The sequence below is a fragment of the Centroberyx gerrardi genome, chromosome 19 (genome assembly GCF_048128805.1).
Source record: "Centroberyx gerrardi isolate f3 chromosome 19, fCenGer3.hap1.cur.20231027, whole genome shotgun sequence".
NCBI lineage: Eukaryota > Metazoa > Chordata > Actinopteri > Beryciformes > Berycidae > Centroberyx > Centroberyx gerrardi.
Genome location: NC_136015.1, coordinates 21,645,285 through 21,672,962, shown reverse-complemented (window position 1 = coordinate 21,672,962; position 27,678 = coordinate 21,645,285). Strand labels below are relative to the sequence as shown.

The window sequence follows — 27,678 nt, the reverse complement described above, 5'->3', positions numbered from 1 at the left end:
ATCTTCTCTTTCGGTCTCTCTGTGGGTTTCTCCATCTCTTATTAGTTGAAGCATTATCAGTAATCTCATTTGTGGTCTTATTGAAGTAATAACCCGTGACATTTTCATACAAATGAATGTCCGTTTTGCTACTCTTTATCCCCGATTGAAATAACACAATAATGACCGATAGCAATCAATAGCCAGTTCATGAAAGCGTTTCCATTGTCTGTTCTAAACACCCGGTGTCTGGCAGCTCTTTCCCGGGAAAAATCCTCTGGCACACAGGAAGTGATGCATTTTACCTTTACGGCAGCAGCAACAGCAGTTTGTTTGGAATAAATAGAAGAAGAACTGGGTAGTTAGCCTGAGCAGCGAAAAGCGAAAAGAGCGCCACCTACAGAAACTCAAACTGCATCAAGAGAAAATCCAAGGAAAAAGATGTCACAGGGAAAAAAGGAGAAAACACGGTCCTGGTTGATTACCAAGTTACTCTCTGGGAAGTGCAGTGCCAAAAAACCACAGCACACCAAATCAATAAAAAAAACAGGATCTTGCAGATTACCACTTAAAGATTATTAGTAATAGTGCTCTTATCACCATTAGGCAGATTTCCTGTGGTTTATACAGTGTAGCATGTGATCCTGATTGAATCCCTTGCATCTCACAATCGCACAGACGCATTACTTGACAAAAACATTTCATGAATTCACAAAGGTGTGAAATACGTTGGAAAATGTCAGAAAAACAGAGATTTGCTTTGAAAGAGAATCTCAAGTGTGCTTCATCTGTTTTTGAATGCACTGGATGAAACAGCATGTCTGAAGTCAAAGCTCTCCGTCTGTCTGGCTGTCTGTCTCTAAACCTCTGAACGCCAGAGGGTGAATGAACAGAAAGAATTTAAAGAGAAAAGCGGTAACACAGAGCAATTTGGAGATTTTTTCTGGTACAAAACAATAGTGAATTTTGTATATGGTGATTCCTACGTTTACCTTGTGTGGGTCTATTCATATCATATCTATTCAAGGCAACATGAGTGGTTTAAGATGCCTGGTCAGATAATCAAATGACCAGAGAACTTTAAAGTGGCAGCAGTAGCCCAAAGGTTAGAGAGGAGGGACTTTTGACTGCAAAGACACTAGTTCAAATCTCCGGAATAGCTGGGAATATCTGGGCACGGAAAGTGAATGAGAGGCTCTCTACCTCCCTTCAACAGCTGCTGCTGAGGAGCCCTTGAGCAAAGCACTTCCTCCTCGGTCGCTCCAGTGGAGCTGCTCAGTGGCCAACTGTAGAGGAATGTTTCTTCCTGGCAGCTCCCAGGTATAAATGTCTGCAATTATATGAATGTGAAGCAGGGTGGTGCTGAAAAAGAGCGAATTTCCCATGCATAAATAAAGGTTTTAAAGAAGAAAACTCAAACTGGGTTTCGGATCAGATAGGGGAACATTAGGTGCCTCGGTTTTGAAGCGAGCGTTCTGCACATATTGACCAAAATCTTTCCTCCACTTGCAACTTTTTTCTTGACTTCTGCAGCATAACAGCGTATCGAGAGAGATTAAAGATAAGTTGCAAGGGATTTCCCACAAGCCAACAACAGCCTTTTCTATTTATGGGCACAAAGATTTTCTTGCAAAGATTTTTTATATTTTTGGCAAAGAGGGTCTGGATGTACCTTTTCCCATGATAAATCAGACTCCATTTGTGGTCTTGTGGTAGCGGAGTGGTTCTTGATGTGTTTGCATCACAACCGTAGTGAGCAGAACCGTGGTCTGCTGGTTAGACAGACTGTCCTGTAACCAGAAGATCACAGGTTTGATCTCTGCCTCGGCCAGTGTGTCCATCCTGCTCCAGGAGTGTCGCTCCTGCATGGCTGTTCCTGCACTCTGACCCATCTGGTGAAATATGTACGTGTGTCTCTGAGGGATATGCAAAGGATCAAATACCAAATTAGTGTATAATATGATGATTCGTGTTTTTTAAACCCAGCCGAACGCGATCTACCGACAGTTTATTTTGAAGAAGAGTTTATCCACCTTTTTCACCTCTACATAGGCCTAAAAACCTTCCTTTTTAACAGAGCCTTTCCTTAACTTTGTGCTGTTTTTTTTATTTTTGTCTTTATGCATTGTCTATAAACTTTTCCTTTTTAATCAGGCCTTTTTCCTTTGTGTGGCTTTTAGGATCTTTGCTGTTGGTTAATTTTTATCGGTTTTTATGCTCCTGTTTTTTTTCTCCTTTACTCTGTAGCACTTTGAGATTTACTTCTAATGAACAGTGCATTACAAATTAAATGTATTATTATTATTACATCATCAAAATTATAACTTGTGACCCTCTATTCCTTTTATGGATCATGACACACAACCACAAAATGGGGAACTGTGACACCAAACAATCATTTTCAGTTTTTCTCTTTACATCATTATTTATTTGAGATATTCTAGAGGCTGTAAACGTTCACCATCACATGAAAAAACCTCAGGAAAAGATTTTCAAAAGATGATGATAAATTTGTATTTTGCAGACATGCGGTAGTATTTTACATTCCATAAATCATCTTGAGTTCCTCCCTATCCCTTCATGATCCCTGAGGTTGAGAACCGTTGCTCTGAAGAACTGACTCGTTTTCCTGAAAGTCCCAGAGAGCGATGAATCTCCCTCGACTTCCCGTCTCTGATGTGGCGCTCGGTTTCACTTCTTCTTCTCTGTGTGTGTGAATGCAGGTTCTTCCCGGGTGTGGCCAACGATCCTGCGCCCTCTACTGGTCCCATCAAGAGACGCACACAGTCGCTCAGCGCTCTGCCCAAAGACGGAGACAGGAAGGTCAGTCAGCCAGGCAGAGGTGTGACCAAGTCAACTTTGCTCGAGTCCCAAGTCAGTCTCAAGTCTTGAGGCACAAGTCTCAAGTCAAGTCCCAAGTCTAAATGTAGAACAGCAAGACAAGTCCAAGTCAAGTCCATGTCATTAATCTCAAGTCTCAAGTCCAAATGTAGAACAGCAAGTCAAGTCAGAACAAATCAAGAGTCCAGTATCAATTTAATATCTTAAAGAAAACTAAATATCTAGGACTTTTCAATGCAATATGGTTTTAATGGGATAAAAACTTGGTAAGAGCATCATGAGTTTGATTTCTATAATCAGTTTCAACTTCAATAAATTCAATCATTCCATACAAATTCAGAAAACAGAATTTAAATTCAGTCATCTGCTGGAACAAATCTCATCACTTTCAATCTGAGTCATTTACACAAACACAAGATCTTTTGTCGAGACTTTAGAAACCTTTTCAAGTTGTCAGAGTACAAGTCCGAGTCAAGTCCCAATTCACCAGAACCCAAGTCAAGTCAGGTCTCAAGTCTTCTCTTCATGCATCAAATCAAGTCTCAAGTAATTAAAATTGTGACTTGAGTCCAAGTCATGTGACTTGAGTTCCCACCTCTGGCAAGCAGTCAGTCAGTCAATCAATCAATTGGACAGAAAGACAAAGACAGGAAGGTTATTACTTATTTTATATCACTCACCCACTCAGTCACTCACTCCTTACTGTCAACGTCTTCCCCTCTTTCCCCCCCCCTCTGTCTCTCTCTCTCTCCCCCCTCCCAACCCCCATCCAGAGGGAGAAGGACCACATCCGTCGTCCCATGAATGCGTTCATGATCTTCAGTAAGCGCCACCGGGCCCTGGTGCACCAGCGACACCCCAACCAGGACAACCGGACGGTCAGTAAGATCCTGGGGGAGTGGTGGTACGCCCTGGGCCCCAACGAGAAGCAGCAGTACCACGACCTGGCCTTCCAGGTACACACACGCTCCCATAATGCTTTCATTCACACTTACTTCATTGTGTTTCTTAAATGTACTACTTGTTTTGCATGGTCAGGGGTTAAAGTGTTAAAGCTTCGACTCCCACAGAGTACCCATGAGAAATGATTGGGTTTATTTATTTATATTTGTTTGCATCAGTTGCCCTCATATGAACTCTTCATATAATTAGGATATGACACAACTCAAAAACCCGAGACTCATGCTAAATATCCCTCAGTATCTCGGTCTGTGTCTCTTTTTCAACCTCTCACTCTCTCTCTCTTCTCAAATTCCCCTTTCTCTGTCTCCCTCCCCCTCTCTCTCTCTCTCTCTCTCTCTCTCTCTCTCTCTCTCTCTCCTCCTCCAGGTGAAGGAGGCCCACTTCAGAGCCCACCCAGACTGGAAGTGGTGTAACAAGGACCGCAGGAAGTCGCTGTCAGAGGGCCGCGGGACCCCGAAGGAGCCACGGGAGAGGAGCATGTCTGAGAGCACAGGTGTGTGTGTGTGTGTGTGTGTGTGTAAGGTGTGTGTCCTGGGAATTTCCTCATTTTATCTATATTGTTTATCTCAGCCTTTGTTCTTGTGTTGTTGTGGGCATAAATAAATGATTCAAGTGCATGCGTTTGTGTGTGTGTGTGTGTGTGTGTGTGATTGTGTGATTGTGTGCACTGTTCATTGCTTAGCATTTGTGAGCCATTGTATAACATTTGATTTATAGATAAATATATGTCTTTGATCCTCATAAATACTTTCAATCTTTTTTTTTATGTGATTTTTGTGTACTACAATTATCCCATCAAATCCTCATATTATCCATTTACATTTTGCATTACATTTTAGGCATTTAGCTGACAATCTGATGCAGAGCGACTTAAGAGGGCAACAGCTTAATAATCTTAAATACTAACAGCAACAAGCTGAAATTCCTAGGTTATTAACATCACAAACGACTATTAGGATTTTATGGATTTTATGGAACTGTATCTTGAGATTTACTGAGCCGCTAAAGCATGATGTGAAATATGAGATACACTATGATATTTTGTCTTTGCTAAGAGCCTCTCTGCTCTCTCCTCCAGAGCCCCAGTCGGCGTCCCAGGTCCTGGAGGGGAAGGTGGGCGGGCCGGTCTGGCCGGGGGGGTCGGAACGTCGAGGGGGGGTCTTCGGCGGGCAGCACCCCCGTCCCCGAGCCTTCTCCCAGAGTGCCGTGCACACCCTGGAGCGGCGGGAGAGAGAGAGGGACGTGGAGAAGGTACGGGGTTGTTAATCTCTGGCTTAAGGCGGCAAACAGACTCGGGAGATTTAAAAAATGTGAAGCATACCGTTCCAGATCGCTAGCTGCCGCAAACAGGCTGCTTACTCAACAGTGGAGTCCCTCAGACAAACAGCCTTACGAGCCTGTTTTAATTTCTCCGGTGTTCTCCAGGAGTTTGAGTTGGAGCAATGTTTAAACTCACAGTAGAAAGTTAAGGTTGTGTGTTTATTTAATTAAGCCACATCAAGAAATTACTGATCTGTTGTTTTCAAACACAATTAACATCTTTGCAATATCTGAAACCCGTTTGGATGAGACATTTGATGATGAAGCTGTGTGCATACAAGGGTATAATCTATATAGAAAGGACAGGACCATGTATGGGGGCGGTGTAGCTTTTTATGTTCAAAATCATATTCCTGTGAAAGTTAGGGAGGATATCATGTGTAATGAAACTGAGGTATTATGGCTTCAAGTTAACTTACCTCATATTAAATCTATTTTAGTGGGCTGCTGCTATAGGCCACCAAGCTCAAACCGTAATTATTTAGAAGCTATGGGAGAGATGCTGGATAAAGTATGTGAATTGAATATGGAAGTTGTTTTTACAGGAGACTTAAATATTGACTGGCTATCACATAATTGTCCCTTAAAACATCAACTGGTTACCATAACTGATGCATGCTGTTTGAAACAAATGGTGACACAACCAACAAGATTAAGCACTAACAACAAGGGTATCAACACATCATCTTGTATCGATCATATTTACTTGAGTGAAGATGATTTATATACCAAGGCTGTATCAGTTCCAATAGGTTGTAGTGATCACAATGTAGTAGCGATTGCAAGAAAAAGTAAAGTACCCAAAGCCAAGCCAAGAGTTGTGTACAAAAGGTCCTATAGAAGGTTCTCTCAGGAAGCTTTCTTGGAGGATGTCAGTAATATATGTTGGTCAAACATTTACAATGAAAAAGAACCAGATGGAGCATTAGAACTATTTCTCAAAAAGTTTCAACCAGTTATTGACAAACATGCACCTGTTAGGAAACTGACGGTGAGGACTTGTAGAGCGCCATGGGTTGACGAGGAATTAAAAGGTTATATGTCTCAGAGGAAGGAGGCAAAGGAAACAGCACAAAAAAGTGGTTGTATAAATGATAGACAAAAATACTGTAAACTGAGGAATTATGTCACGAAACTTAATCAAAAGAAAAAGAAACAATATTATGTTCTACAGTTAAGCAGGACAAAGAATGATGGGAAAAAGTTTTGGAGTACACTAAATAATATAATGGGAAGAAACACCTCTCCACAACCTACATTTATTGAGTGTGGGGGTACCTTTATCACAAAACCCAAAGAAATTGCAAATTACTTGAATGATTACTTCAGAAGCAAGGTATATAAATTAAGGAGAGAATTATCACATGGGACAGACAATAGATTATCCATTTTTAACATAAAAAATTATATGAGGGATAAACCCTGCCATTTTGAGTTCAGTGAATTAAAAGTGGAAACAGTGGATAAATTAATAAAGTTAACATGTAATGACAAACAACCAGGGATTGATAATATAGATGGTAAACTGATTCGAATGGCTATAGACTATATTGCACACCCAATTTGTCACATACTAAATACCAGCCTGAAACAATCAATCTTTCCACAGGTTTGGAAAGAAGCAAAAGTTATTCCACTGCCCAAAGACAGGAAAACATTGTTTAGTGGCCCTAATAGTCGTCCCATAAGCTTGTTACCAGCACTAAGTAAGATCTTTGAGAAAGCAGTATTTGATCAAATACAAGAATACCTCTCAGTAAATAATCTGATAACAAGCTTCCAGCATGCTTACAGAAAGGGACACTCCACATGCACAGCTCTAGTGCAAATGACAGATGACTGGTACAGAGATCTGGACAACAAAATGATCTGTGGAGCTGTCCTATTAGATTTTACGGCAGCATTTGATGTTATTGACCACAAGCTTCTTCTTGAAAAGCTTGAGTGTTATGGATTTAGACCATCTGTAGTTGCTTGGTTGGAAAGCTATCTGGTAAATAGATCGCAGAGAGTCTTCTTTAATGGAAGTTACTCAGATAGCGTGTCTGTGGAATGTGGAGTTCCTCAAGGGAGCTGCCTAGGTCCACTTATGTATTCCATTTTTACCAACGATTTACCTCTCGTACTAAAAAATGCTAAATTAACTATGTACGCAGATGACACTACAGTACATGCATCAGCAACAACATCTGCTGATCTGACTGCCATCTTGAACAGGGAGCTAGATCTTATTGGAAAGTGGATCCTTGAAAATAAACTGATACTTAACATATCCAAAACTAAAAGCATAGTATTTGGTTCAAATCATTCTCTAAGGAGAGAGCCAGAGCTTAAACTCTTTATAAATAAAACATCCATCCAGCAAGTAAAGGAAACCAAGCCATTGGGCATCACCCTTGACAACAAATTGTCCTGGTCAAAACACATCGACACTATTGTCAGTAGAATGGGCAAGGCATTAGCTGTAGTAAGGCGATGCAGAAAATATCTAACACCTGATTTAACTAAACTTGTATTAAGTACTCTTATTCTTTCGCAGCTTGATTACTGCCAGATAATATGGGCGAATGCCACAAAAAAAGATCTAAGCAAACTCCAGCTAGTACAGAACAAGGCGGCACGCCTTGCTCTCCAGTGTCCGTACGGCACCAACATCAATAGAATGCACTTCCGTCTCAACTGGCTAAGAGTTGAAGACAGGCTGATCGCTGCGCTTCTATTCTCAACATGGAAAGTTTTGCAATCAAAAACTCCATCATATCAGTACAGTCAATTAAAACACAATTTAGAGTCATATACATATGCCACCAGACAGGCAACAGAAGGCCGGTTTTCACTTCCCAAGGCAAACACTAATTTCCTTAAACGCACAGTAGTATATAGAGCAATGAAAACATGGAATACTTTACCACTGTTCCTGACTAAATTAACACAGAAATCAATGTTTAAAAAGCAAATAAGGAAACACCTAGGAACATCATATTTGTAGGATGCTATGCATATGCAGATTTGTAGTGTTTGCCGGTAACTGTTGAGAGAGTCATCAGTGTAAGTTTTACTAATACAGATTAATGTTTTTTTTTTTTGTTTGTTTGTTTTTTTATTTATTTATTTATTTGTTTTGTTTTGGTTTGGTTTGGTTTGGTTTGGTTTGGTTTGGTTTGGTTTTGGTTTGTTTTGGTTTGTTTTGGTTTGGTTTTGGTTTGGTTTGTTTTGGTTTGTTTTGTTTTTGTTTTGTTTTGTTCTTTTTTAAATATATGTCTTATGTTTATGTTTGCCATTTGTGTTGACTGTAATGTTTAATGTATGTTTTTAAATGTGGACCCCAGGAAGACTAGCTGTGCTTTAGGGCAAAGCTAATGGGGATCCTAACAAATAAACAAATAAACAAATAAACAAGATTAATTGTAGAGCGCTTTTAACAGGTTTGTCGCCACAAAGTGCATCACAGAAAACAAAGAACGCAAAACAGATACAGACAATAAAAGAACAAGTGTATCACAAATTCCAAGAAACAGGGCCAGTGCTTTTGTCTACGTGTGTGCGTGTGTGTGTGTGTGTGTGTGTGAGTGGTTGAACTATACAGCTAATAGCATATTGTTGAAAAACAGTTCAAATGGACTCCTCTTGTCTTTGTGTGAGGGCTTGAGTTGTTGCTGCTCTACAACAGAAACCCCAGTGAAAGCTCAGGGGGAGCTCAGCTTCCAACTTCAAAGGTTTCACTTTCTACTTTCCCACTGCCTTTGAAGGTGTGATACTGTGATGTTTGCTTCTTCACTCTTAATCACAGAGGAGTCGGCCCGCATGTGAGCTCTTTTGTTTTGAAGGCATTCATTCAGTGCCGCTGGGAAAACCATACATTAGTGTATCTGTAGCGCCTGCTTTGATAATACACTGAAGAAGCATGTTTGGAAAAATTCTGTCTAAAGCATTGCTCATCTCTTACTTATGTCTTGTCTGTTTCGATTAATTATTACAAAAGAGTTTTTCATCACTGTCCTGCAAAAATATCCTGTCCGCAAAATATACACAAAAAAAAAAAAACTCGCTAATTTCTCATCTTACAACAATATGCTGCATTAGCAGTGGGATGACAGTCTTAATAATAATAATAATAATAATAATAATTCTAACAATAATATTCATAATCATAATCATTAAAAAACGTTTGAAAACTGCTTCACAAAGTAGTAAATAAAACAACAAAAGCTCAAATCAACAGTAAAAAGTAAAAAAGCAAAGCAGGAAACATCAAAGCAGAGCAAGAAATATAAATGCAAAACATACAAGGGAGGTCAAGGCCAATTAGTAAAATATCATTACATAAATGTCTATAAAAGTACATTTTAAAAGATGATAGTGATTTACCAGCCTCATCCTATGCTCCTCAGACAGATGGTTAGCATTCCTCATGCTTGGAAAGCCTAGTTTAGCAGCCTAGCCTACAAATTATGCCTGTTCTTCATTGATCAGTATTTAATCAATAAAATGAAGTAAAAGTCGTATTATTGTGAAAATGTTGTGAAAATATTGTGAAAACGTCAGCAATGACACTCACACCTAAGCTGAGAATTTCCACCTCCCACGATCCTCTTTGCGTATTCAGAAACAACTTTACAGATAGAAACAGAGTGAAGGAGCATTTTGTAACAAGAGGATTTCAATGTGACCAAAGATAAGATAAAGATGTCATATTTATTATCAGAATACAGGAAACGTTATTATAGCAGAGACGGAAGCAGAGACAGAAAATGTGAATTTTAGCATTGCCATTAACGTTGTCTTCTTCTTTCTGGTGCTGTTTCTATCGATGCGCTGTGGGATTATACAGAATTTGAACTTGCTAAAACACTGGAATTGGTGTCTTTTTCATATACTTACTACTTGTATTTGCTATTCATTATTTTTATGTTGTCCTGTAAAGCACTTTTTGAACGCTGCTATGTAAATAAAGTTGTGTCTTCTTCTTCCTCTTATTATCTCCTCTCCATTGTGTCAGGAGGATGGGGTGAGTTTGTTTCGCAGTCGGCCCCCGCCTCTGTCCCTGTCCCAGCGCGGGGCTAGCGAGGACGTGACCAGTGATGAAGAGCGCATGGTCATCTGTGAGGAAGAGGGGGACGATGATGTCATGGGTGAGTCAGCTGAGCGGCGGGGCGGCCTGGGGCTTAGAGAGACTGTCCCAGAACCAGAGAGTCATAGTTTCGAGTCCCACAGCAGCCAGTGTGCTCTGTGGAAACGTGTTTGAACCCTGGCCTGCTCGCTCTGTGGTGTCATCCAGAGAGCACACACAGCTGTCTCACTGGATCAATAGCTCCTTGAATGTGTTTTCTATTTTTAGCTGAACTGAATTGTTGACCTTGGAACACCTTTGCTGTTTTCGGTTAATTCCACATTGCTCTGCTCCCACTTGTTTTATTTCTGTCAGTCTCCTTTTGTACTTACAAACTCTTGCCATACTACTGTATACCTTCAATCTGCTACCCACAATTCACTAGTTATTATAGTCAAGTACTTGCTCAGATTGCTAGTTCTAATTTGTTGCAGTGATAAGAGGAGCATATGGCAACACTAGTCACATGCAACTTCCCCAAATTGCCACACAGGAACCAGAACAGAGTTGCTGCCGTTGCTCAGCTCTCATTGCAAATGAATGGACTTCCAGCAAGTAGCTGTATCGAGTTGCTTGCTATATAAAAACATATCTATAGTCCCCATTGTGTAAAATGTATCTGTCTTTTAAAATAGTAACTATCTATCTGTGTCCCGCCCCCCAGAGGATTCATGTCCCGAAGGCTCCATTGACCTCAAGTGTAAAGAACGAGTGACGGACAGCGATGAGGACGAGCCAGATGGACAGGTAGGTTCACTGATTATCAGATTCAACCAGACCTTGGTTGAATTACCATTCAGAATTGATTTAGTGTCTTCCCTGGGATTTATTTGGTTTGGCTAAATTCAATCAGCTGAATTTTATTGGGCAGAGATACTAAAGCAATGTTAATTGAAAGGATTTTACTCAATGCTCGAGTCAGATCTGTGTATGGTCTCCTTATCAGTGAATCAAACATTAGGGAGCAGATTTTGTAAGAGGTTGCAATGCAATGCACTATGTCAAAGGCAATTTTCTGTACCATGCTATGAGTTAGACAATGAAACTAAATCTGGATGTTCATCAGTAAGATAAAGTAGAAATAGATGTAGCTTGGGTTACACTGTAGAACCTTTAGGAGTTGTATTTTTATCTTACCAGTGTGATATTGTATGTAAGGCACCATATCACTGACATTTCCATTTAAGCTTATAGTTTCTGAATTGCTTAATTCCCATTGAGCTTTAAAAACTCATTTTCAGAGTTAAGTTGATATGTGTGTTCAGGGAGATGTGGAGAAGAACTTTAGATAGTAACTCCTCTTTGATCTCTCTCTCTCTCTCTCTCTCTCTCTCTCTCTCTCCTCCCTCCAGCATGGCTTCCAGCCAGTGGCGCGCTCCTCCCTCCCTTCTTCCTCTCCCTCCATCCCTCACTCTGACCCTAAAGGGAGTGCAGGAGGAGGAGGTGCTGAAGACGGCTGTGAGAGGAAGAGAAAGAGAGGCACGGACGGCGGAGAGGAGGGGAGTGAGGGCGGATCCAAGAGAGGAGAGACAGTAGCAGCATCAGCAGGAGAAGGAGGTGGAGGAGGTGGGCAGGTTCTCTCTCTGTCCGTCCCCGGCTCGATGCCCAACACCCAGCCTCCCCTCGCCTTGGCCCAACACGGTCTGACCCAGGTCCTCGGCGCCGTCCGCATGGCCCCCACCGTTGTAACCAACGTGGTGCGACCCATCGCCAGCACGCCCATCCCTATCGCCAGCAAGCCGATGGAGGGAGCCGTCACCCTCAGCCCCCTCCACCAGGACAAGAAAGCCACTCTTCTGATTGGAGGAGCCGGACCTCAGCAGCTGCCAATCACCGCAGGGGGTGGGTACCTGTCCTTGTCCTCCTCCCCCAGTCCGGTCAGTGTAAGCGCCGTGGGTGGCGGCGGATTGGTCACTAGCCTAGTTCTGGGAGGGTCCTTCCCAGCCGCCCAGGCGGTGCAGCTCCTGACCCCCCAGCCCCCGGCGCCCCGCGCCCCGACCCCCCTCCCTCTGCTGCAGCCCCAGCTCCTCCCCGCCGCCACCGCCGCCTCTCTCACACCTCCCGCTGGCTCCAAGCCGCTAGCGCAGGTCCAGTACATCCTGCCCACCGAGAGCCCCTCCTCCCCTCAGCTCACGCACCAGCCAGCCGGCATCCTGTCCCTCCCCTCCGCCCTGCCCTCCGCCCCGCCCACCACTGCCTCCCTGGCCAATGGCGTGCACTCAGGGGCGGGAGTCAGATATGCGTCAGTCAGCCCCGGAACCAGAGGTGAGACAGAGAGCAAGGATTGGCTGGCAGAAAAGAGAAAATCAGAGAGTTTTCCTGCCTGTTAAACTCAGGCAGGACCACCTAACTGAAAAAGTGACTAATCTAATCCCCCAAATGCCATGCAAAACACTGTATTCTTTCCCTTTTCCTTTTTCCATACTTCCTTTTCCTTATTCCTTGTTAATCATCTCTGAAAGCCAAGGGAAACACTGAAAATAGATTTGATTAGCTTACGTAAAGGGGCGATAAATGATTGACAGGAGGGACACAGTTGACATGAGTATAGGCGCCCGCCGCCCACCCGTGCCTTAATCACTTTCTATTCATAACAGAGTCAGAAGCAGCAGAACATTGTTCCTACTTGTTATCAGCAAGGAATTCCACCTATATCAGTAGTAGCTGTCCTCTCTGTCTCTGTCTGTCTCCACCCACCTCTCCTCTCGCTCCTGTGCTGTCTTCACCTCCCCTCTGTTTGGCTCGATTAATCTATTCCTCACTCTGACTGATATCTCTCTCTCTCTCTCTCTCTGTCAATTTCTCTTTCTGTCTCTCTCTCTCTCTCTCTCCTTCTCACTCATCAGTCCAAGCCCAGTCGCCAGTCTTGCAGAGCAAGATGTTGGTTCCCATGGCAACAGTAAGAACAGGGTCTACTCCTCCTCATCCTTCCATTTCCCTGGTGGCTCCACCTCTTCCTGTACAGAACGGCCCCCCGACAGGAAACAAGGTAGCTATTTACACACATCCACAGCAACAAGTGTCAACAGCATTAAAAGCTAAGTAAGGGCCACACAGCTTGCTGACAGGAGACAAGGTAGTTCTATCCCCACAACAACAACAGCATTAAAACTAGAAGGAGACAACACATGTTCCTGAGAGGAAATAAAGCAGCTAATATTGACCTCAGTGTTGTGAAAAGAGCAGTGGGAGGAAGCCTGCTTCATGCACTAGTTTTCCTGCTCTCTGCTGCGGCCTTTGAACCTTCTTCATTGGTCTGATTTGGACCAATAGTTTTTGAAAAAATGTTAATAAAACTACACCTCAGTCCCTGGGGTCACAGTACTGCCTTACCCCAGCCATTCCTTCAGATGGAGACATTTTCAATGGGACATGTGTGTGTGTGTGTGTATGTGTGCCTTCCACAGATCATCCAGATCGCCCCCATGCCTGTGGTCCAGACCAACGTCCACCCTAGCGCGGCAGCGGCAGCAGCAGCAGCAGTGCATCCTGGGAGCCCCTTTCCTGTTTCCATGGCAACGGTGATGGCTCCCGGTGCCGCGCCGCCACAGACGGTTCTGCTGACCTCACCTCCCACCAGGTCACTAATACAGGCCTGTTACCCGAAACGCAGAAACACACTGTATATACCCAGTTCATTCTCCTCGCCTCCTGCCTCACCTGGTCAGAAGAGAGTTTAGTTTAGTTCAACAAGATCACAAGACGCTGTCAGATTTCCAGTTTCACAGCTCATGAGATCAATTTCACTTCATGTGCAGTAAACAAAGACGTTCATACATGCCGCATGTCTATATGTCACTGACACATCTTTGGACACATTTTGTAGACACTCCATCTTCACTGGAGACTTGCCTGCTATTATTCTGTTAAAACTTTAAGATCTCAATTTCCCAAGTTTCCTTGTTACTGATACGCAGAGGTAAGAGAAAATATAGTTTCAGTTGATCACATTGGAGAAATTGGGAAATCAGCTGGGTATATATTTTGCACTTATATCTTGTTGCTCTCTCCTTTATACATCCACTGTATCTGCCACCGTTCATCCTTTTTAATTGTATTGGGATCGATCTTGTTGTCTTTGTATTGTATCTGTGTTGTCATTGTGTTTTTATTGTGCCTCACTGCAAGCTGAATTTCTCTCTTGGGCAATAAAAGTGAACTGAACTGGAGAGCTGACCAAGCAGATTATTTACAAAGTTTCTATTGGATGTTGAAAATGTTTCCAGCTGTACTGAATGTCTCACTTTTTTTTGGCATATTACATTGTGTAACATATGTACAGTTGGTAACTTCTGGGGTCATTATTAACTGTTTTTTTAAATAATATTTTGCTATATTCAACTTTGACACTCGCAACTCTTTTCTCCTTCAGGATCACCTATGTTCAGTCCAGCCAGGGGGTTACCACGGCAACGGCCCAACAGGCCCCACCCCCTCCGGGCCCTGCCTATCTCTCGTCGCCTCTGGCAACCCTGGGCTTCACGGCCATTGCCCCGGCCAGCCAAACCCTGGTCCAGCCAATCGTTGCCGCTGGTCAGCCACCACTGCTGGCTCCGGCCCCGCCCCTGAGCTGTCAATCACAGACGCCTACACAGGCCCCGGCAACCAACGGTCGTCAGGTAAAGAGGAACCAAGGCCTGCACAACACACACAAAAAACTGCATTGTGTAGTATCAGGAAGGAAATTTGAAAGATGAAATATTAAAAAAAAGTTTATGATGATGTAGTTTTAGTGCTAAATAGTGTAAAATTCAATTTACAAAGAAGCATCATTTTTACTGTCATGTTATGTATGAATCACTTTTCTTTGCAGTTCTACATAGTGCAGCTTTAGTTCATCATAAAATGTTGACGTTTTCACCTACAGTTTTTTTTTCCCCAGGTATTTTTATTGAATTTTCAAAAAGATAACCTACAGTTTAAAAATGAATTAAACCTTGTCGGGAGCCTTTCAGTACAGGATGCACACTTTCTTTTAAAAGAAGAGTGAGCAGTTCACTCACCTTTCAGCACTTGTATTTGTTGTGTTTGTTCAGACGGTAGCAGCAGAAAGGCAGAAAGAAAGCCAGACTCAGAAAGAAAAAGCTCTGATGGGATTTGATCCCAGGTCAGCAGGAGGTGTTCACATAGCATTCTCACATCAATAAATAATTTCTAGTATTGTGCCGGCGCAACAAAATGTTTTTTCTTGGGATAGGAATGCTTGTAAAAAGTCTCAATAATATGAAGGAAATTCTAACTCAGTGAGGACAGCAACTCCCAAAGAGTCCAAACCTGTCACTTTTTACCAATAAAGACAGCTGCTTTAAGAGAAACAATGTTGCAGTCTGTCTTTGGGAGTTGCTGTCATTAAATAAATCATTACCACATTCATTTTGAGACTTTAGTATAATTACCGTAAACAAACCAGACCTTTGCCGAGAAGATAGTCCGCCTTTACCGGCCTCTACGCTGTATTTTACATTGTGTGCCACCGGGCCGGAAATCAGCTGGATTGCTTTATGGCACAAAACAGGAACCTTTTCCACTTTGAAAGTAATACACAACTTTATTCTAGTTCCACTATTCTAACTGCGTAGTTTCAACTTGATGCTAGTTAGCTGTTCTGGTATTCACTGTTATGAAGGGCTGTTCTTGGCTCTTATCCTTCTTCTTGCTCTTCAAAACAAACGCAGGCAGAGCCAGGGAGAGGAGACGAGTAGCAGTATCTGCTTTGCAACAGGAAATAACAAGGTTTATGGGAAATATGGTCTTAATTTTGAGAAACAGAAACACAAAATGCTACACGACTTTATTTGCTTCGTCCAAGTCTTCCTCCAACCTTTCTTGACGCGGCTGCTCTGTTGTCTTTTACATCAGGTGCTAACTGCCATCTACCCTGCGCCAACCGTTGCCCTGGCAACAGGCGTGGTCTCCGTGACAACCATGCCACCTGCAGCGGCGGCGGCGCCAGCCCAGGGTGCGGTGAACCCCTCGTCTCCGCTGGCGATGGGGGTGCAGGGCTCGGTGGTGGCGACGCCCCAGCCCAGCGTGGCTGTGGAGGTGGAGCGGAAGGTGGAGGTGAAGAGGGAGAGCCAGCCGGACGCTCAGACTGAGGCTGGAGGACAGGCGACGCCCAGCGGGGCCGCCAACGCCTCAGTGGCTTCCTCTAGGAGCAACGCCACCACAAGTAATGTCATTTCCTGATAACAAACAAGTCCATTAACAATCAACATGAACAAAACAGTGTCTGCAATGATCTTGATCTGTGTCAGCAGTCAAAGAAGAGCCGGACGGTGTTAAGTACATCAAAGAGGAAAACCTGAGCGACGGATACAGCAGAGAGAAGTGGGGTGAGATGGACGGGGAGCGGGACAGAGGGGTGAAGAAGGAGAGCAGTGAGAAGAGGAGAGGCAGAGAGACGGACAGAGAGGAGCACAGCATGAGCGACAGCAGCAGAGAGGTGAGACGGGCTGCATATCTGCTTCATTCATTCAGTCGTTCATTCATTCATTCATTTCTCTCATCTGTACTTTTGTAACTATCATGATTATAATGCCAAATAAACCCATACACAGATTAGGTTTTAAACATATCCTTCATCAAGACATTCAAAAGAGTTTCACGCCAGAGTTTTGGTCTCTGAGAAATTGGCACCAGCCTCCTGTTTTTTTTACAAGGTTTTTACATTTATTCATGGAATATTTTATTTACTTTATTTTATTTAACACACCAGGAAGTCCCATTGAGAATCAGTTTCTCTTTTACATGGGAGTATAGGGATAATATCTGGAATACCATGGAAATTTGAGAGGTGTAAACCAGACAGAGAAAGTCAGGGAATTTGATAACGTCTCTGGGGAAGTAGGGAATTTTACAAATGCGTCACTTTACAAGAATATACCAGGATGTGTTTTCCAACTTCTTCCAGTTTTTCTCAAGCCCAACTGTAGTGGAAAAGACTTGTTTACTCCTTTAGAATGTTTCTGAGCTGAAAACAACATTATCAAACCAGGACGGAATCACATTTTTAGGTCATGGAAGCGTTCCGACTTTAGTTTTGGAAAGTCGAAGCAAAAGTCATGGAATTTTACATCAGGGCCACAGTGGGAACTCTGTTTTATCAATCAATCTTTCTCTCAACCCCTATTGTCTCTCTCTCTCTCTCTCTCTCTCTCTCTCTCTCTCTCCCTCTCTCTCTCTCCCCTCTCCAGGCTGGACCTCGTTCCCCTCCTCCCCCACCCTCAGGGTTGGACCCCCCTCTTCCTCCTCCCCCCGCCGAGAGAGACCCCGCCTCTTCCTCAAAGAAGACCAAGTTCCGCCCCCCGCCCCTCAAAAAGACACCCGACTCTGTGGACAAGTAAGTGGGAAAGATAACGGCACTAGAGGAGCAGTGGGAACATTACATTTGCGGTTAATTAATTCAGTGTGAGTGAGTTGGGTGTCTAAACGAAGCTCAAATAAATGAAGTTTCATGTCGACGTGCGTAAGAATTTGGAAAAGAATCATCCAGCAAGGGAGATATATTATATGAAATGATTTAATTATGAATAACTGCTCAAATAAAGGAAATACCTGAGTAAATGAGGGATTGAAATTGAATATAAGAGGGGCGCATTTTGCTGTCATGATTTAGGTCCATTCAACCTCTTTGAATGCAAGACGAACTTCAATACAAGTCCAAAGTCATTCTTGGTGATCACACGGAAGTTATGGCTGTTGTAAAAATCAATGCCAAGGCGTAATGAAGCAGCTCTGGCAGCTCTTGCTGGCTCAGTGCCCTAATAAGACAGTGTTTCCACTATTGTAGCCGAGAAAGCCCATAGGACAGTAGCTTCTCTCCTGTATCTGTGGTGTGAAGCAGCTTGGAGACGAGGTACACCCCACCGGATGTTTCGTTTTTTACACATAGCGGCATCTAGTTCCATTTTTACACTGTGGCCAAGCTTCCAAGCGCTTGGCATCATGGTGGAAACTCTTCTTGTTTACTAAAGTTGAGTGGGAGGTCTACTCGCCTTTTGTGTTGTTGTTTTTTTTCATTCTTTACTCAGACAGTAGGAAAGAGAGCAGCAGGCCACAGGACACTCTTAAAGACTCTCTTAACCGCTGGATCTGTGATCTGGGTCTCTGCTCCTCCTGCAGGGTGCTGTCCGGGTACTTCGAGGAGCGCTTTGCTGAGCTTCCGGAGTTTAAACCGGAGGAGGTGCTTCCCTCCCCGACCCTGCAGAGTCTGGCCACCTCACCCAGAGCCATCCTGGGAAGCTACCGCAAGAAGAGACGCAACTCCACCGGTGAGAGATGGAGGCGGAGAGGCGAATTGATGGCAGTAGTAACTAGAAAAGGCTAAATTTTCTAAAGAAAATTTAAGTGTGCTTGCCGCCCTTGCAATGCCCCTGCCCTTAGACTTGGCGTTCACTAGCTTTGCTAAGCGGTGCAGCATTGCAATTGTTAGCATTTTGACAGACTAGACTCAGTAAACAGAGCCAGTTGCGTTCAAAGGCACTGGGAAACTTTTCTCATCACTCCACAGCAACATGTTTGGTATCGAACGAAACTACAGATTCCCAGCTTTCCAAGGATCCTAAATGCATCACAAAGACGGCGCTGAGGCTGACAGAAAGCCCATGTGGGGAACTCATGGTCTCTGTCGCCATCTGCTGGCTGTGTCGAAGCACTGACATGAATGAGCTCGACCATTTCATTTCATGTCATTTTATACAGTAAGGTCAAGTTATAAAAAATGCTGTCATCACATTGAAATGGTTACTATGAGGCCATATTTAATCACACATGAATGCAATTGGGCTCTTTGGATTCACGAGAGTCTCAGCTTTGCAGCCATACCCAATTTCTACAATTCCATGACTGTTTAGGTACCACAGTGTGCAGAAATAGGGAAAGAAAAAAAGGCGAGAATAACATCTTTTCACTGCATGCAGAACACTGTGTCTTTAGTACCCTGGAGCTCATATACCCTATGTAGCTGACATATGTCAGATATGGCTGTAAAGCTAAGACTCTTGCCGTTCTAATGAGCCATTCAGATATCTTGATGTGAGAGGTCAAGGGACCCGTTTGAAAATAGTCATGCCCATTTACCTTTGTCAAAAACTTCGCCGACTTTGGAGCTATGTTACATAACATGGCTGGTACCTACGTATTCGTCTGGATGTCTAGTTTCCGATAATAAAAAAAGCTCCGCTCTAGCTTCAAAACTGAGCTCGTGAGAAGCTCTGTTAAGCGTCGGCCGACGCGCAGAAACCACGATACTCTGTGTGTGTACCGTAGCTTCAGTTAGCTTCAGCTACTGTGTGTGAGAAACCAGACATACCTCTCGATCTCCGCAGCGCGGTCCGTCTGTCCCAAATGCATCAAGACAGCCATTAAAAACTCCGCTGTAGACTTTTAATATACAGAATAAAAGTCCAAATACATCCATACTGATCTGATTCTACCTTAGCTTCAGCTACTGAGTGGGAGGCTCCCGATCTCCGAGGAGAAACAAGGACAAAACCAAACTTCAATTTCTGGCTCTGTGATCCTGTGATTGAGTCCACACGGTTCTCAGGTTCTCATCCTTTTACAATGGGTGTGTATTGCGTCTAAAAATGCCACTTAATCATTCATATCTCAAAGAGCTTATGATGGATCTCTTAGAAAAGTAATAGCACACGATTCCTCAATGAGCCGCACATTTTGATGTCTAATATGTCTATGTACTGTAAAAACTGTAGGAGGAGATGCATGCTAAACTTTTGTCCGGAAGAAGAATAAGCACACTAATAATAAGTATGCAAGATAATAAGAGTGTGCTCTGCCTACGGCAAGCACACTAATAAGTATGTGAGATAATAAGAGTGTGCTCTGCCTACGGCAAGCACACTAATAAGTATGTGAGATAATAAGAGTGTGCTCTGCCTACGGCAAGCACAGTAATAATAATAATAAGTATGCAAGATAATAAGAGTGTGCTTTGCTTGCAGCAAGCACACTAATAAGTATGTGAGATAATAAGAGTGTGCTCTGCCTACGGCAAGCACACTAATAAGTATGCAAGATAATAAGAGTGTGCTTTGCTTGCAGCAAGCACACTAATAAGTATGCAAGATAATAAGAGTGTGCTTTGCTTGCAGCAAGCACACTAATAATAAACAAAATGGCCGACAGTAACAATAAGAGTGTGCTTTGCCTACGGCAAGCACACTAATAATAAGTATGTGAGATAATAAGAGTGTGCTCTGCCTACGGCAAGCACACTAATAAGTATGTGAGATAATAAGAGTGTGCTCTGCCTACGGCAAGCACACTAATAATAATAAGTATGCAAGATAATAAGAGTGTGCTTTGCTTGCAGCAAGCACACTAATAATAAACAAAATGGCCGACAGTAACAATAAGAGTGTGCTTTGCCTACGGCAAGCACACTAATAATAAGTATGTGAGATAATAAGAGTGTGCTTTGCCTACGGCAAGCACACTAATAAGTATGTGAGATAATAAGAGTGTGCTTTGCCTACGGCAAGCACACTAACTAGAAAAGGCTAAATTTTCTAAAGAAAATTTAAAGTGTGCTTGCCGCCCTTGCAATGCCCCTGCCCTTAGACTTGGCGTTCACTAGTTTTGCTAAGCGGTGCAGCATTGCAATTGTTAGCATTTCGCTCCGTAAATCCGTAAACCAATTGTATTTTGTCCAAACTGTGCCTGATCACAAAGAGTTTAAATAATAATAATGTCCTAAAATATTTTTTTTATTTCCTTTATTTAAACAGGTAAGTCCCATTGAGATCGAGATCTTGTTTGCAAGACAGACCTGTGTACACAACTACGAGAAAACAAAACAACAAACAAAATAAGTTATTTCCAGACCATCCACATGCAGACAAAATAAGAAAGTCTACTAAGAAAAACAAGAGCAATCCCTATAAAATGCATCACCCAGCAGCACCCTAATCAAGCACTGATAAAAAGTGTTGCTTATACAATCTGCATCCTACTACTCATGTTAAGGCATTGCTTATTTCTAAAAAAAAGAAACCCAGTTTAAATTTTACTTTCTTAGTCAGTTCATTGACATGGGTTTAAAAGACAATTTTTCATCTAACCAGATACCTAGGTAATTGTAACACTGGCCCCTTTTGAATTTGACAGACTAGACTCAGTAAACAGAGCCAGTTGCGTTGAAAGGCACTGGGATACTTTTCTCATCACGCCACAACATGTTTGGTATCGAACGAAACTAAAGATTCCCAGCTTTCCAAGGACCTAAAACGCATCACAATTCTAGAGCTAAACCTCACCGACTTTGGAGCTATCTTACGCCCGCTTCCCAGCGAGCTAGCATAGCATGGCTGGTACCTATGTATTCGTCTGGATGTCTAGTTTCCGTTAATAAAAAAAGCTCCGCTCTAGCTTCAAAACTGAGCGCGTCAGAAGCTCCGTTAAGCGTCGGCCGACGCGCAGCAACCACCATACTCTGTGTGTGTACCGTAGCTTCAGTTAGCTTCAGCTACTGTGTGTGAGAAACCAGCTAACGTCCCTCCCGATCTCCGTCTGTCCCACATGCATCAAGCCAGCCATTAAAAACTCTGCACTAGACTTTTAATATACAGAATAATAGGCCAAATACATCCATACTGATCTGATTCTACCTTAACTTCAGTTAGCTTCAGCTACTGTGTGCTAACTTACCTCCCGATCTCGCAGCGCAGTCCGTCTGTCCCAAATGCATCAAGCCAGCCATTAAAAACTCTGCACTAGACTTTTAATATACAGAATAAAAGTCCAAATACATCCATACTGATCTGATTCTACCTTAGCTTCAGCTACTGGGTGGGAGCCTCCCGATCTTCGCGGAGAAACAAGGACAAAACCAAACTTCAATTTCTGGCTCTGTGATCCTGTGATTGAGTCCACACGGTTCTCAGGTTCTCATCCTTTTACAATGTCCCAAATGCATCAAGCCAGCCCATGTGGGGAACTCATGGTCTCTGTCGCCATCTGCTGGCTGTGTCGAAGCACTGACATGAATGAGCTCGACCATTTCATTTGTATAGCCCAAGCCCCCAGGAAGAGCTCTGGGCTGTGCGGCGATTTTGGCGTAGTGGCCAAGCTCGGTATTGCAAGTCACGTGACGCCATGGGGCCCAAAAAGACTTTTTCCCATAGACATACATGGGGAAAGAAACAGCTGTAAAACTCCGGGAAAATTTTTCTGGGTATCACTCAAAGTCAAAAACGACTGTTTGAATTATCAAGTTTTAAATCATTGGGTCCATTTTTCTTTGGAAGCCACCAAGAGCCGTATAAAGCTGTATTTTCTGAAGCTCCGTGAACGCGCCTCTAGGCCACGGGAACGCTCCGTGCGCATTCACCGCTTCTACTTCCACTGTTGACAAGCTATACAGCTAGCTGATTGTTAGCGGAGGCTTTTAGCTGTATGTGATCAACCTAGATCACATTAAACTCAACCTACACGTCCGCCGACACTTAGGTTTAACAGGCAAGACTTAAGAACAATAACGGATGGTTTCTATTTTGTTTTTGTTTCTCTCTTGATTAAATAGGTCGCTTGCAAGCTAGCTAGCTAACGTTATAACATTGCTGTAGTTAACCAGCTACATGTAGCATAAGCAGTTCTATGCACCTACTTACTATTATATATTTATTTACATCTCGAAATTCTCAGTTTACAGACTATGCCTATGTACTTTTCTTTATCCTATTAAAGTTATGAATATATTTGGGCTTTGATGGTTGTTCTAATTTCTTTTACTGTCTGTAAATTTATAGTTAGAAAACCTTGGTGTGACACCAAACGAACCTAGAATATTCCCAATGATAATAATTTAAGATTTTTTTTTTCACTAGCAAACCTTGCATCTAAGTTGCAGAATGCAAACCTATCTTCATACACTGTTTATATAGGACTGTGTTTGATCAGAGTACTAATATTTCTCGTGACTAAATGTTGTGAGGTGACCCACCTTTGATCCAGTGTAGTTCAGTCCCATGGATTAAATCAATACATGCAGCAGAATAATAATGGCAACAAGTAATACTATCTCTACACTGAGGCAACAGCATGTTGGTTAACTTGGACTATGTGGTCTAGATGTGTGGCTTTAGTCAATATTGTCAGAAATTACTCACAAGGAAGAGACATTCAAAAAATGTATGTGTATATTCTGTAAGACTTGTATAAATAAAAACACTATTAGTAACATAATATTGATATTTGTGACTAGAAAAACATAATGCTGGTAAAATGTAATAACCAAGGTAAGATGGAGAAAAGTAATTTGAGGGCAATGGACTACAGAGTGATGACAAATAAGACTTATTTAAGAGATGATCCAAGACAAACTGTTATATGTAAAGTAAACATTTATTTCAAAATACGTTCCATTCTACATGTTCCATTTTATATGGGTGAAACTTTCTCAGGAGTATCAAGCATTACAAGACAAAAAAACAAAACAAAAACACAATCATCTTTGAACTGGAACACTAGTTTATAACAGGTGGATATTTAGAGAGCCCTGGTCCACAGAGAGCAGCTGTAATATGTCAGTACAAGGTAAGATTCAGTAAAAGCAAAGGGTTAAGAAATCTAGTAAAGAAATAAACTAGTGAAAAGGCCAGAACACATCATAAATAAGTTAATTTCTTTGGGAGCATTTTCCAGAGAAGTGTCAGTGGTTCTTGAAGAGCAGGAGTTTCTGTAACAGAAGAAATTGCAGTTAGTATCTGCGGCTCAGTGTCTTACAGAAAACAGTTAGCATACATCATGATGATGATTACAGCACAGGGTGAAAAGTACTTAATTTGTGAAGCACTGGCTCCAGTAGAGGTGAAAAAGTCGCTACCAAGTCATTACTATCTGTGACCGATGTGAACCATCTCTCGTCGAAAATGCATCTCCTCACCTGGTTAAGCAAGTAAACCCTTGACATGGACCTGGCTAGCGATGTGTGGCATGAACTTGACTCCCTGTGAGAAACACAAGACAACGTTCAACACAACAAGTGGAGCAACACGAGTGGAGCGTAAATCACAAATGCAAAGTTTAGTCTATGATCTAACGTTAGCGAACATTTCTATCTTTACGTTAACTTGTTTGATGTTAACCCATGGATGTGTTAGCTGACTCTAGCCTCTAGATTCTTAGCCGTCTCGTTATGCTAACCGTTATTACCAACGTTAGCTTAGCTCAACTTTATCCAGACTGAATCACTTCACATCGGATGTAAGATTTATACAAATAAAGCAAATGTTCTGTGATTGAATAAATGATAGAGTCATACCTGGACGATGGTTTCCCCGAAGAGCCGAGTCTGCAGCAGCAACAGTCAATCAGAACCTAGAACCTAGAAAGCTGCACATGAACGCGCTGTCGTCACGGTCGCAACGAGAACGCCACTAGACTCGTTCATGTGGGATAGGCGGGGCCAAGAAAAACACTACTGCGCAGGTGCTGTGGACACGGAAGTAGGATTCGTAAAAACTTTTTCGGCGTATGCGCTGCGTGAGCAACTTTCATTGGAATGAATGGGCCGCCATCTTTGAATGCCTCATCCATAGTTTAATACATCCATGGTATAGCCTAGTAAGCTCATGCTACTGTTGCTTGCTAGTTAGCTTCAGCTACTGCGTGCTAACGTACCTGCCGATCTCCGCAGCGCGATTCCATCTGTCCCAAATGCATCAAGCCAGCCGGTAAACGGCCCCTCTGTCCTAAATGCATCAAGCCAGCCGGTAAAAAACTCCGCAGTAGACTTTTAATATACAGAATAAAAGTCCAAATACATCCATACTGATCTGATTCTACCTTAGCTTCAGTTAGCTTCAGCTACTGTGCGGAGAAACAAGATGGCGGACAAAACGAAACTTAAATATCTGGCTCTGTGATCCTGTGGAAAACGAAACTTAAATTTCTGGCTCTGTGATCCTATAATTGAGTCCACATGGTTCTCATTTTACAATGTGTGTGTATTGCGTCCAAAATGGCATTTAATCCTTAATATCTCAAAAACCTTATGATGCATCTCTTAGAAAAGTAATAGCACACGATTCCTCAATGGGCCGCACGTTTTGATGTCTCACATGTGTATGCACTGTAAAAACTAGGAGGAGTAGCGTGCCAAACTTTTTGGCGGAAAAATAATAATAAAAATGGCCGACAGTAACAATAAGAGTGTGCTTTGCTTGCAGCAAGCACACTAATAAGTATGCAAGATAATAAGAGTGTGCTCTGCCTACGGCAAGCACACTAATAATAAGTATGTGAGATAATAAGAGTGTGCTTTGCCTACGGCAAGCACACTAATAAGTATGTGAGATAATAAGAGTGTGCTCTGCCTACGGCAAGCACACTAATAAGAATAATAAGTATGTGAGATAATAAGAGTGTGCTCTGCCTACGGCAAGCACACTAATAATAATAAGTATGTGAGATAATAAGAGTGCTTTGCCTACGGCAAGCACACTAATAAAAAGAATAATAAGTATGCAAGATAGTAAGAGTGTGCTCTGCCTACGGCAAGCACACTAAAAAGAATAATAAGTATGCAAGATAGTAAGAGTGTGCTCTGCCTACGGCAAGCACACTAATGAACGTAGAACTGATGAACTCTGTTTGTGTCGCACGTTTCAAAAACAAGGATCTTCTTTGCTGTATAACAAGCAAAATACAACAAGTGAACCTGTTCTAATGGAGAGCGCAGAATGTAAATGATTTGGATATCTAGTTTGTAATTAAATGCCTCTCCTTACTTGCTCCCCCATCTCTACTGCACCTTCTTTTTCCCGTCATCTCTTCCTTGTGTTATTATTCTGCTTCTTCCTCTCTTTTTTCTTTCATTGCCCATCTTCTCCTTGTGCTGTACGACTCATTATCTCTTCCCCTATTTGCCCCTTCGTCACCCCTCCTCTTCCTCTACCCCATTTTCTTCTTATTTTCCCCATCTCCCCCCGGTTCTCCATCTCAACCCTTTCCTTCCTGTTTTCTCTTCGTTTATCCTTCATCCCCCCTCTAATCAACCGTCTTCTTCCTCTCTCTTCTCTCTCTCTTCATTTTTCACCCCCCCCTTCTTCTCCCCATCTCTTCTGTCTCCTTGATCTTTATTACCTTCTCATCTTCCCCAAATTGCCCTTTCTTCATCTTTCATCTTCTTTCCCCACGTCTTCTTTCCCCATGTCTCCCCCTTCTCCCTCTTCTTCCTCCATATTCCCTTTCTCCGCTCCCCCCCCCGGCAGAGCTGGAGCCGACAGCAGAGGAGCCCAGCTCCCCGAGGAGGAAGACTCGCCGTCTGTCCAGCTGCAGCTCGGAGCCCAACACCCCCAAGAGCGCCGCCAAGTGTGAGGGAGACATCTTCACCTTCGACAGAGCAGGTACAGCAGCCGAAGTGCTGAACTGCTCCGCTGCAGCAGCCGTCAGTCATTGCAGGATGTTACAGAGATTTCCTGGGTTTAGTTTGGACACAATGGTGTGATTTAGGGCAGCAGATTTTCTGGAAAGCTCACTCATTTTTTTGTAGGTAGGTCTCAGTTGATACAAGTATAGAAAAAAGTAGAAAACATACACTCTATCCAACAAGGCTGAACATTTTCTTATTAAGAGAGATTGTACATTCATTGCACTTCTAAGCTGCACAATGCAATTTTGCGCATTGGCAGCCCCGAGTGGCAGCAAGAGGAAACTGTTTGACTTACAAATCCAGAAATCATGTAATGTGACAGTGACTTGGGCTGATGAGACGGGTGCATTTTTACATCAAAGTCTTGCCTTGTGCAGCTTTTCCAAAAGTGCAAAAGGAGCAAGGTGGAGTTCAGCAAACATTTTGGTCAGGTGGCCGTCTTCAGCACATTCAATCAACCCAAACCAGGAGCTATATATACAGTATATAGGTCACATGTGGATGGTTATCTTCTGAAACACTGAAATATTTTCTGTGTTTATTTGTGGGAAGACTGCAAGGACAAAAGTCTCCTGATATAGTTTAGTTTAATTTAGTTTAGACATTGTTAGTTTAGTGTTATTATTCAATATGCAAGTTAAGTAGAGTAAGTATTTGTAGAGCCCTTAATCACTGTTACAGTCTCAAAGGGCTTGACAACGCCCACATTATGAAAACAATAAATGAAAATAGCCCCCCTTAACCTTAGACCCTCAACTGCGTATGAGGAAAACCTCAGTAGGAAAAAAAATGGAAACCTTGGGAAGGGCAACACAGAGAGGAATCCCCCTTCCAGGACTGTCAGGTGTGCACTGGCTGCAGAGAGCGGGCCAACAAAAAGATTAAATGTTAATAACAAACTACAGCATAAACAAAATACACAGAATAAACACAATAAGAGCGCTTGGGTGAAACGTCCGAATCTGGCTCAGGGCATCAACGGAAACTACATTTTTTCCATTTTGTGAGACTTTATACTTTTTCCTCCACTACATTTCAGAGGGAAATACTGTACTTTTTACTCCACTACATT

At 42.6% G+C, this 27,678-nt stretch overlaps 1 protein-coding gene and 1 long non-coding RNA gene across 2 annotated transcripts in view; one reads left to right on the top strand and one right to left on the bottom strand.

Moving 5' to 3' along the window:
* The window catches only part of cica (capicua transcriptional repressor a), a 49,172-nt gene that overhangs the window by 16,573 nt on the left and 4,921 nt on the right, over positions 1-27,678 (top strand). Inside the window, exons 6-20 of the mRNA XM_078290236.1 lie at positions 2,703-2,802; positions 3,594-3,776; positions 4,150-4,276; positions 4,862-5,034; positions 10,103-10,235; positions 10,878-10,960; positions 11,566-12,478; positions 13,060-13,202; positions 13,621-13,793; positions 14,586-14,832; positions 16,073-16,382; positions 16,471-16,655; positions 17,407-17,552; positions 18,335-18,483; positions 26,446-26,580. Coding sequence (XP_078146362.1) covers positions 2,703-2,802; positions 3,594-3,776; positions 4,150-4,276; positions 4,862-5,034; positions 10,103-10,235; positions 10,878-10,960; positions 11,566-12,478; positions 13,060-13,202; positions 13,621-13,793; positions 14,586-14,832; positions 16,073-16,382; positions 16,471-16,655; positions 17,407-17,552; positions 18,335-18,483; positions 26,446-26,580 — 3,200 coding nt within the window. The remainder of the gene's footprint in view (positions 1-2,702; positions 2,803-3,593; positions 3,777-4,149; positions 4,277-4,861; positions 5,035-10,102; positions 10,236-10,877; positions 10,961-11,565; positions 12,479-13,059; positions 13,203-13,620; positions 13,794-14,585; positions 14,833-16,072; positions 16,383-16,470; positions 16,656-17,406; positions 17,553-18,334; positions 18,484-26,445; positions 26,581-27,678) is intronic.
* On the bottom strand, positions 23,836-24,571 carry LOC144542817 (uncharacterized). The gene is made up of 3 exons (XR_013507475.1): positions 24,495-24,571; positions 24,117-24,180; positions 23,836-23,909 (listed from the first exon to the last, which is right to left on the bottom strand). It is a non-coding gene; the product is annotated as an uncharacterized LOC144542817 (long non-coding RNA).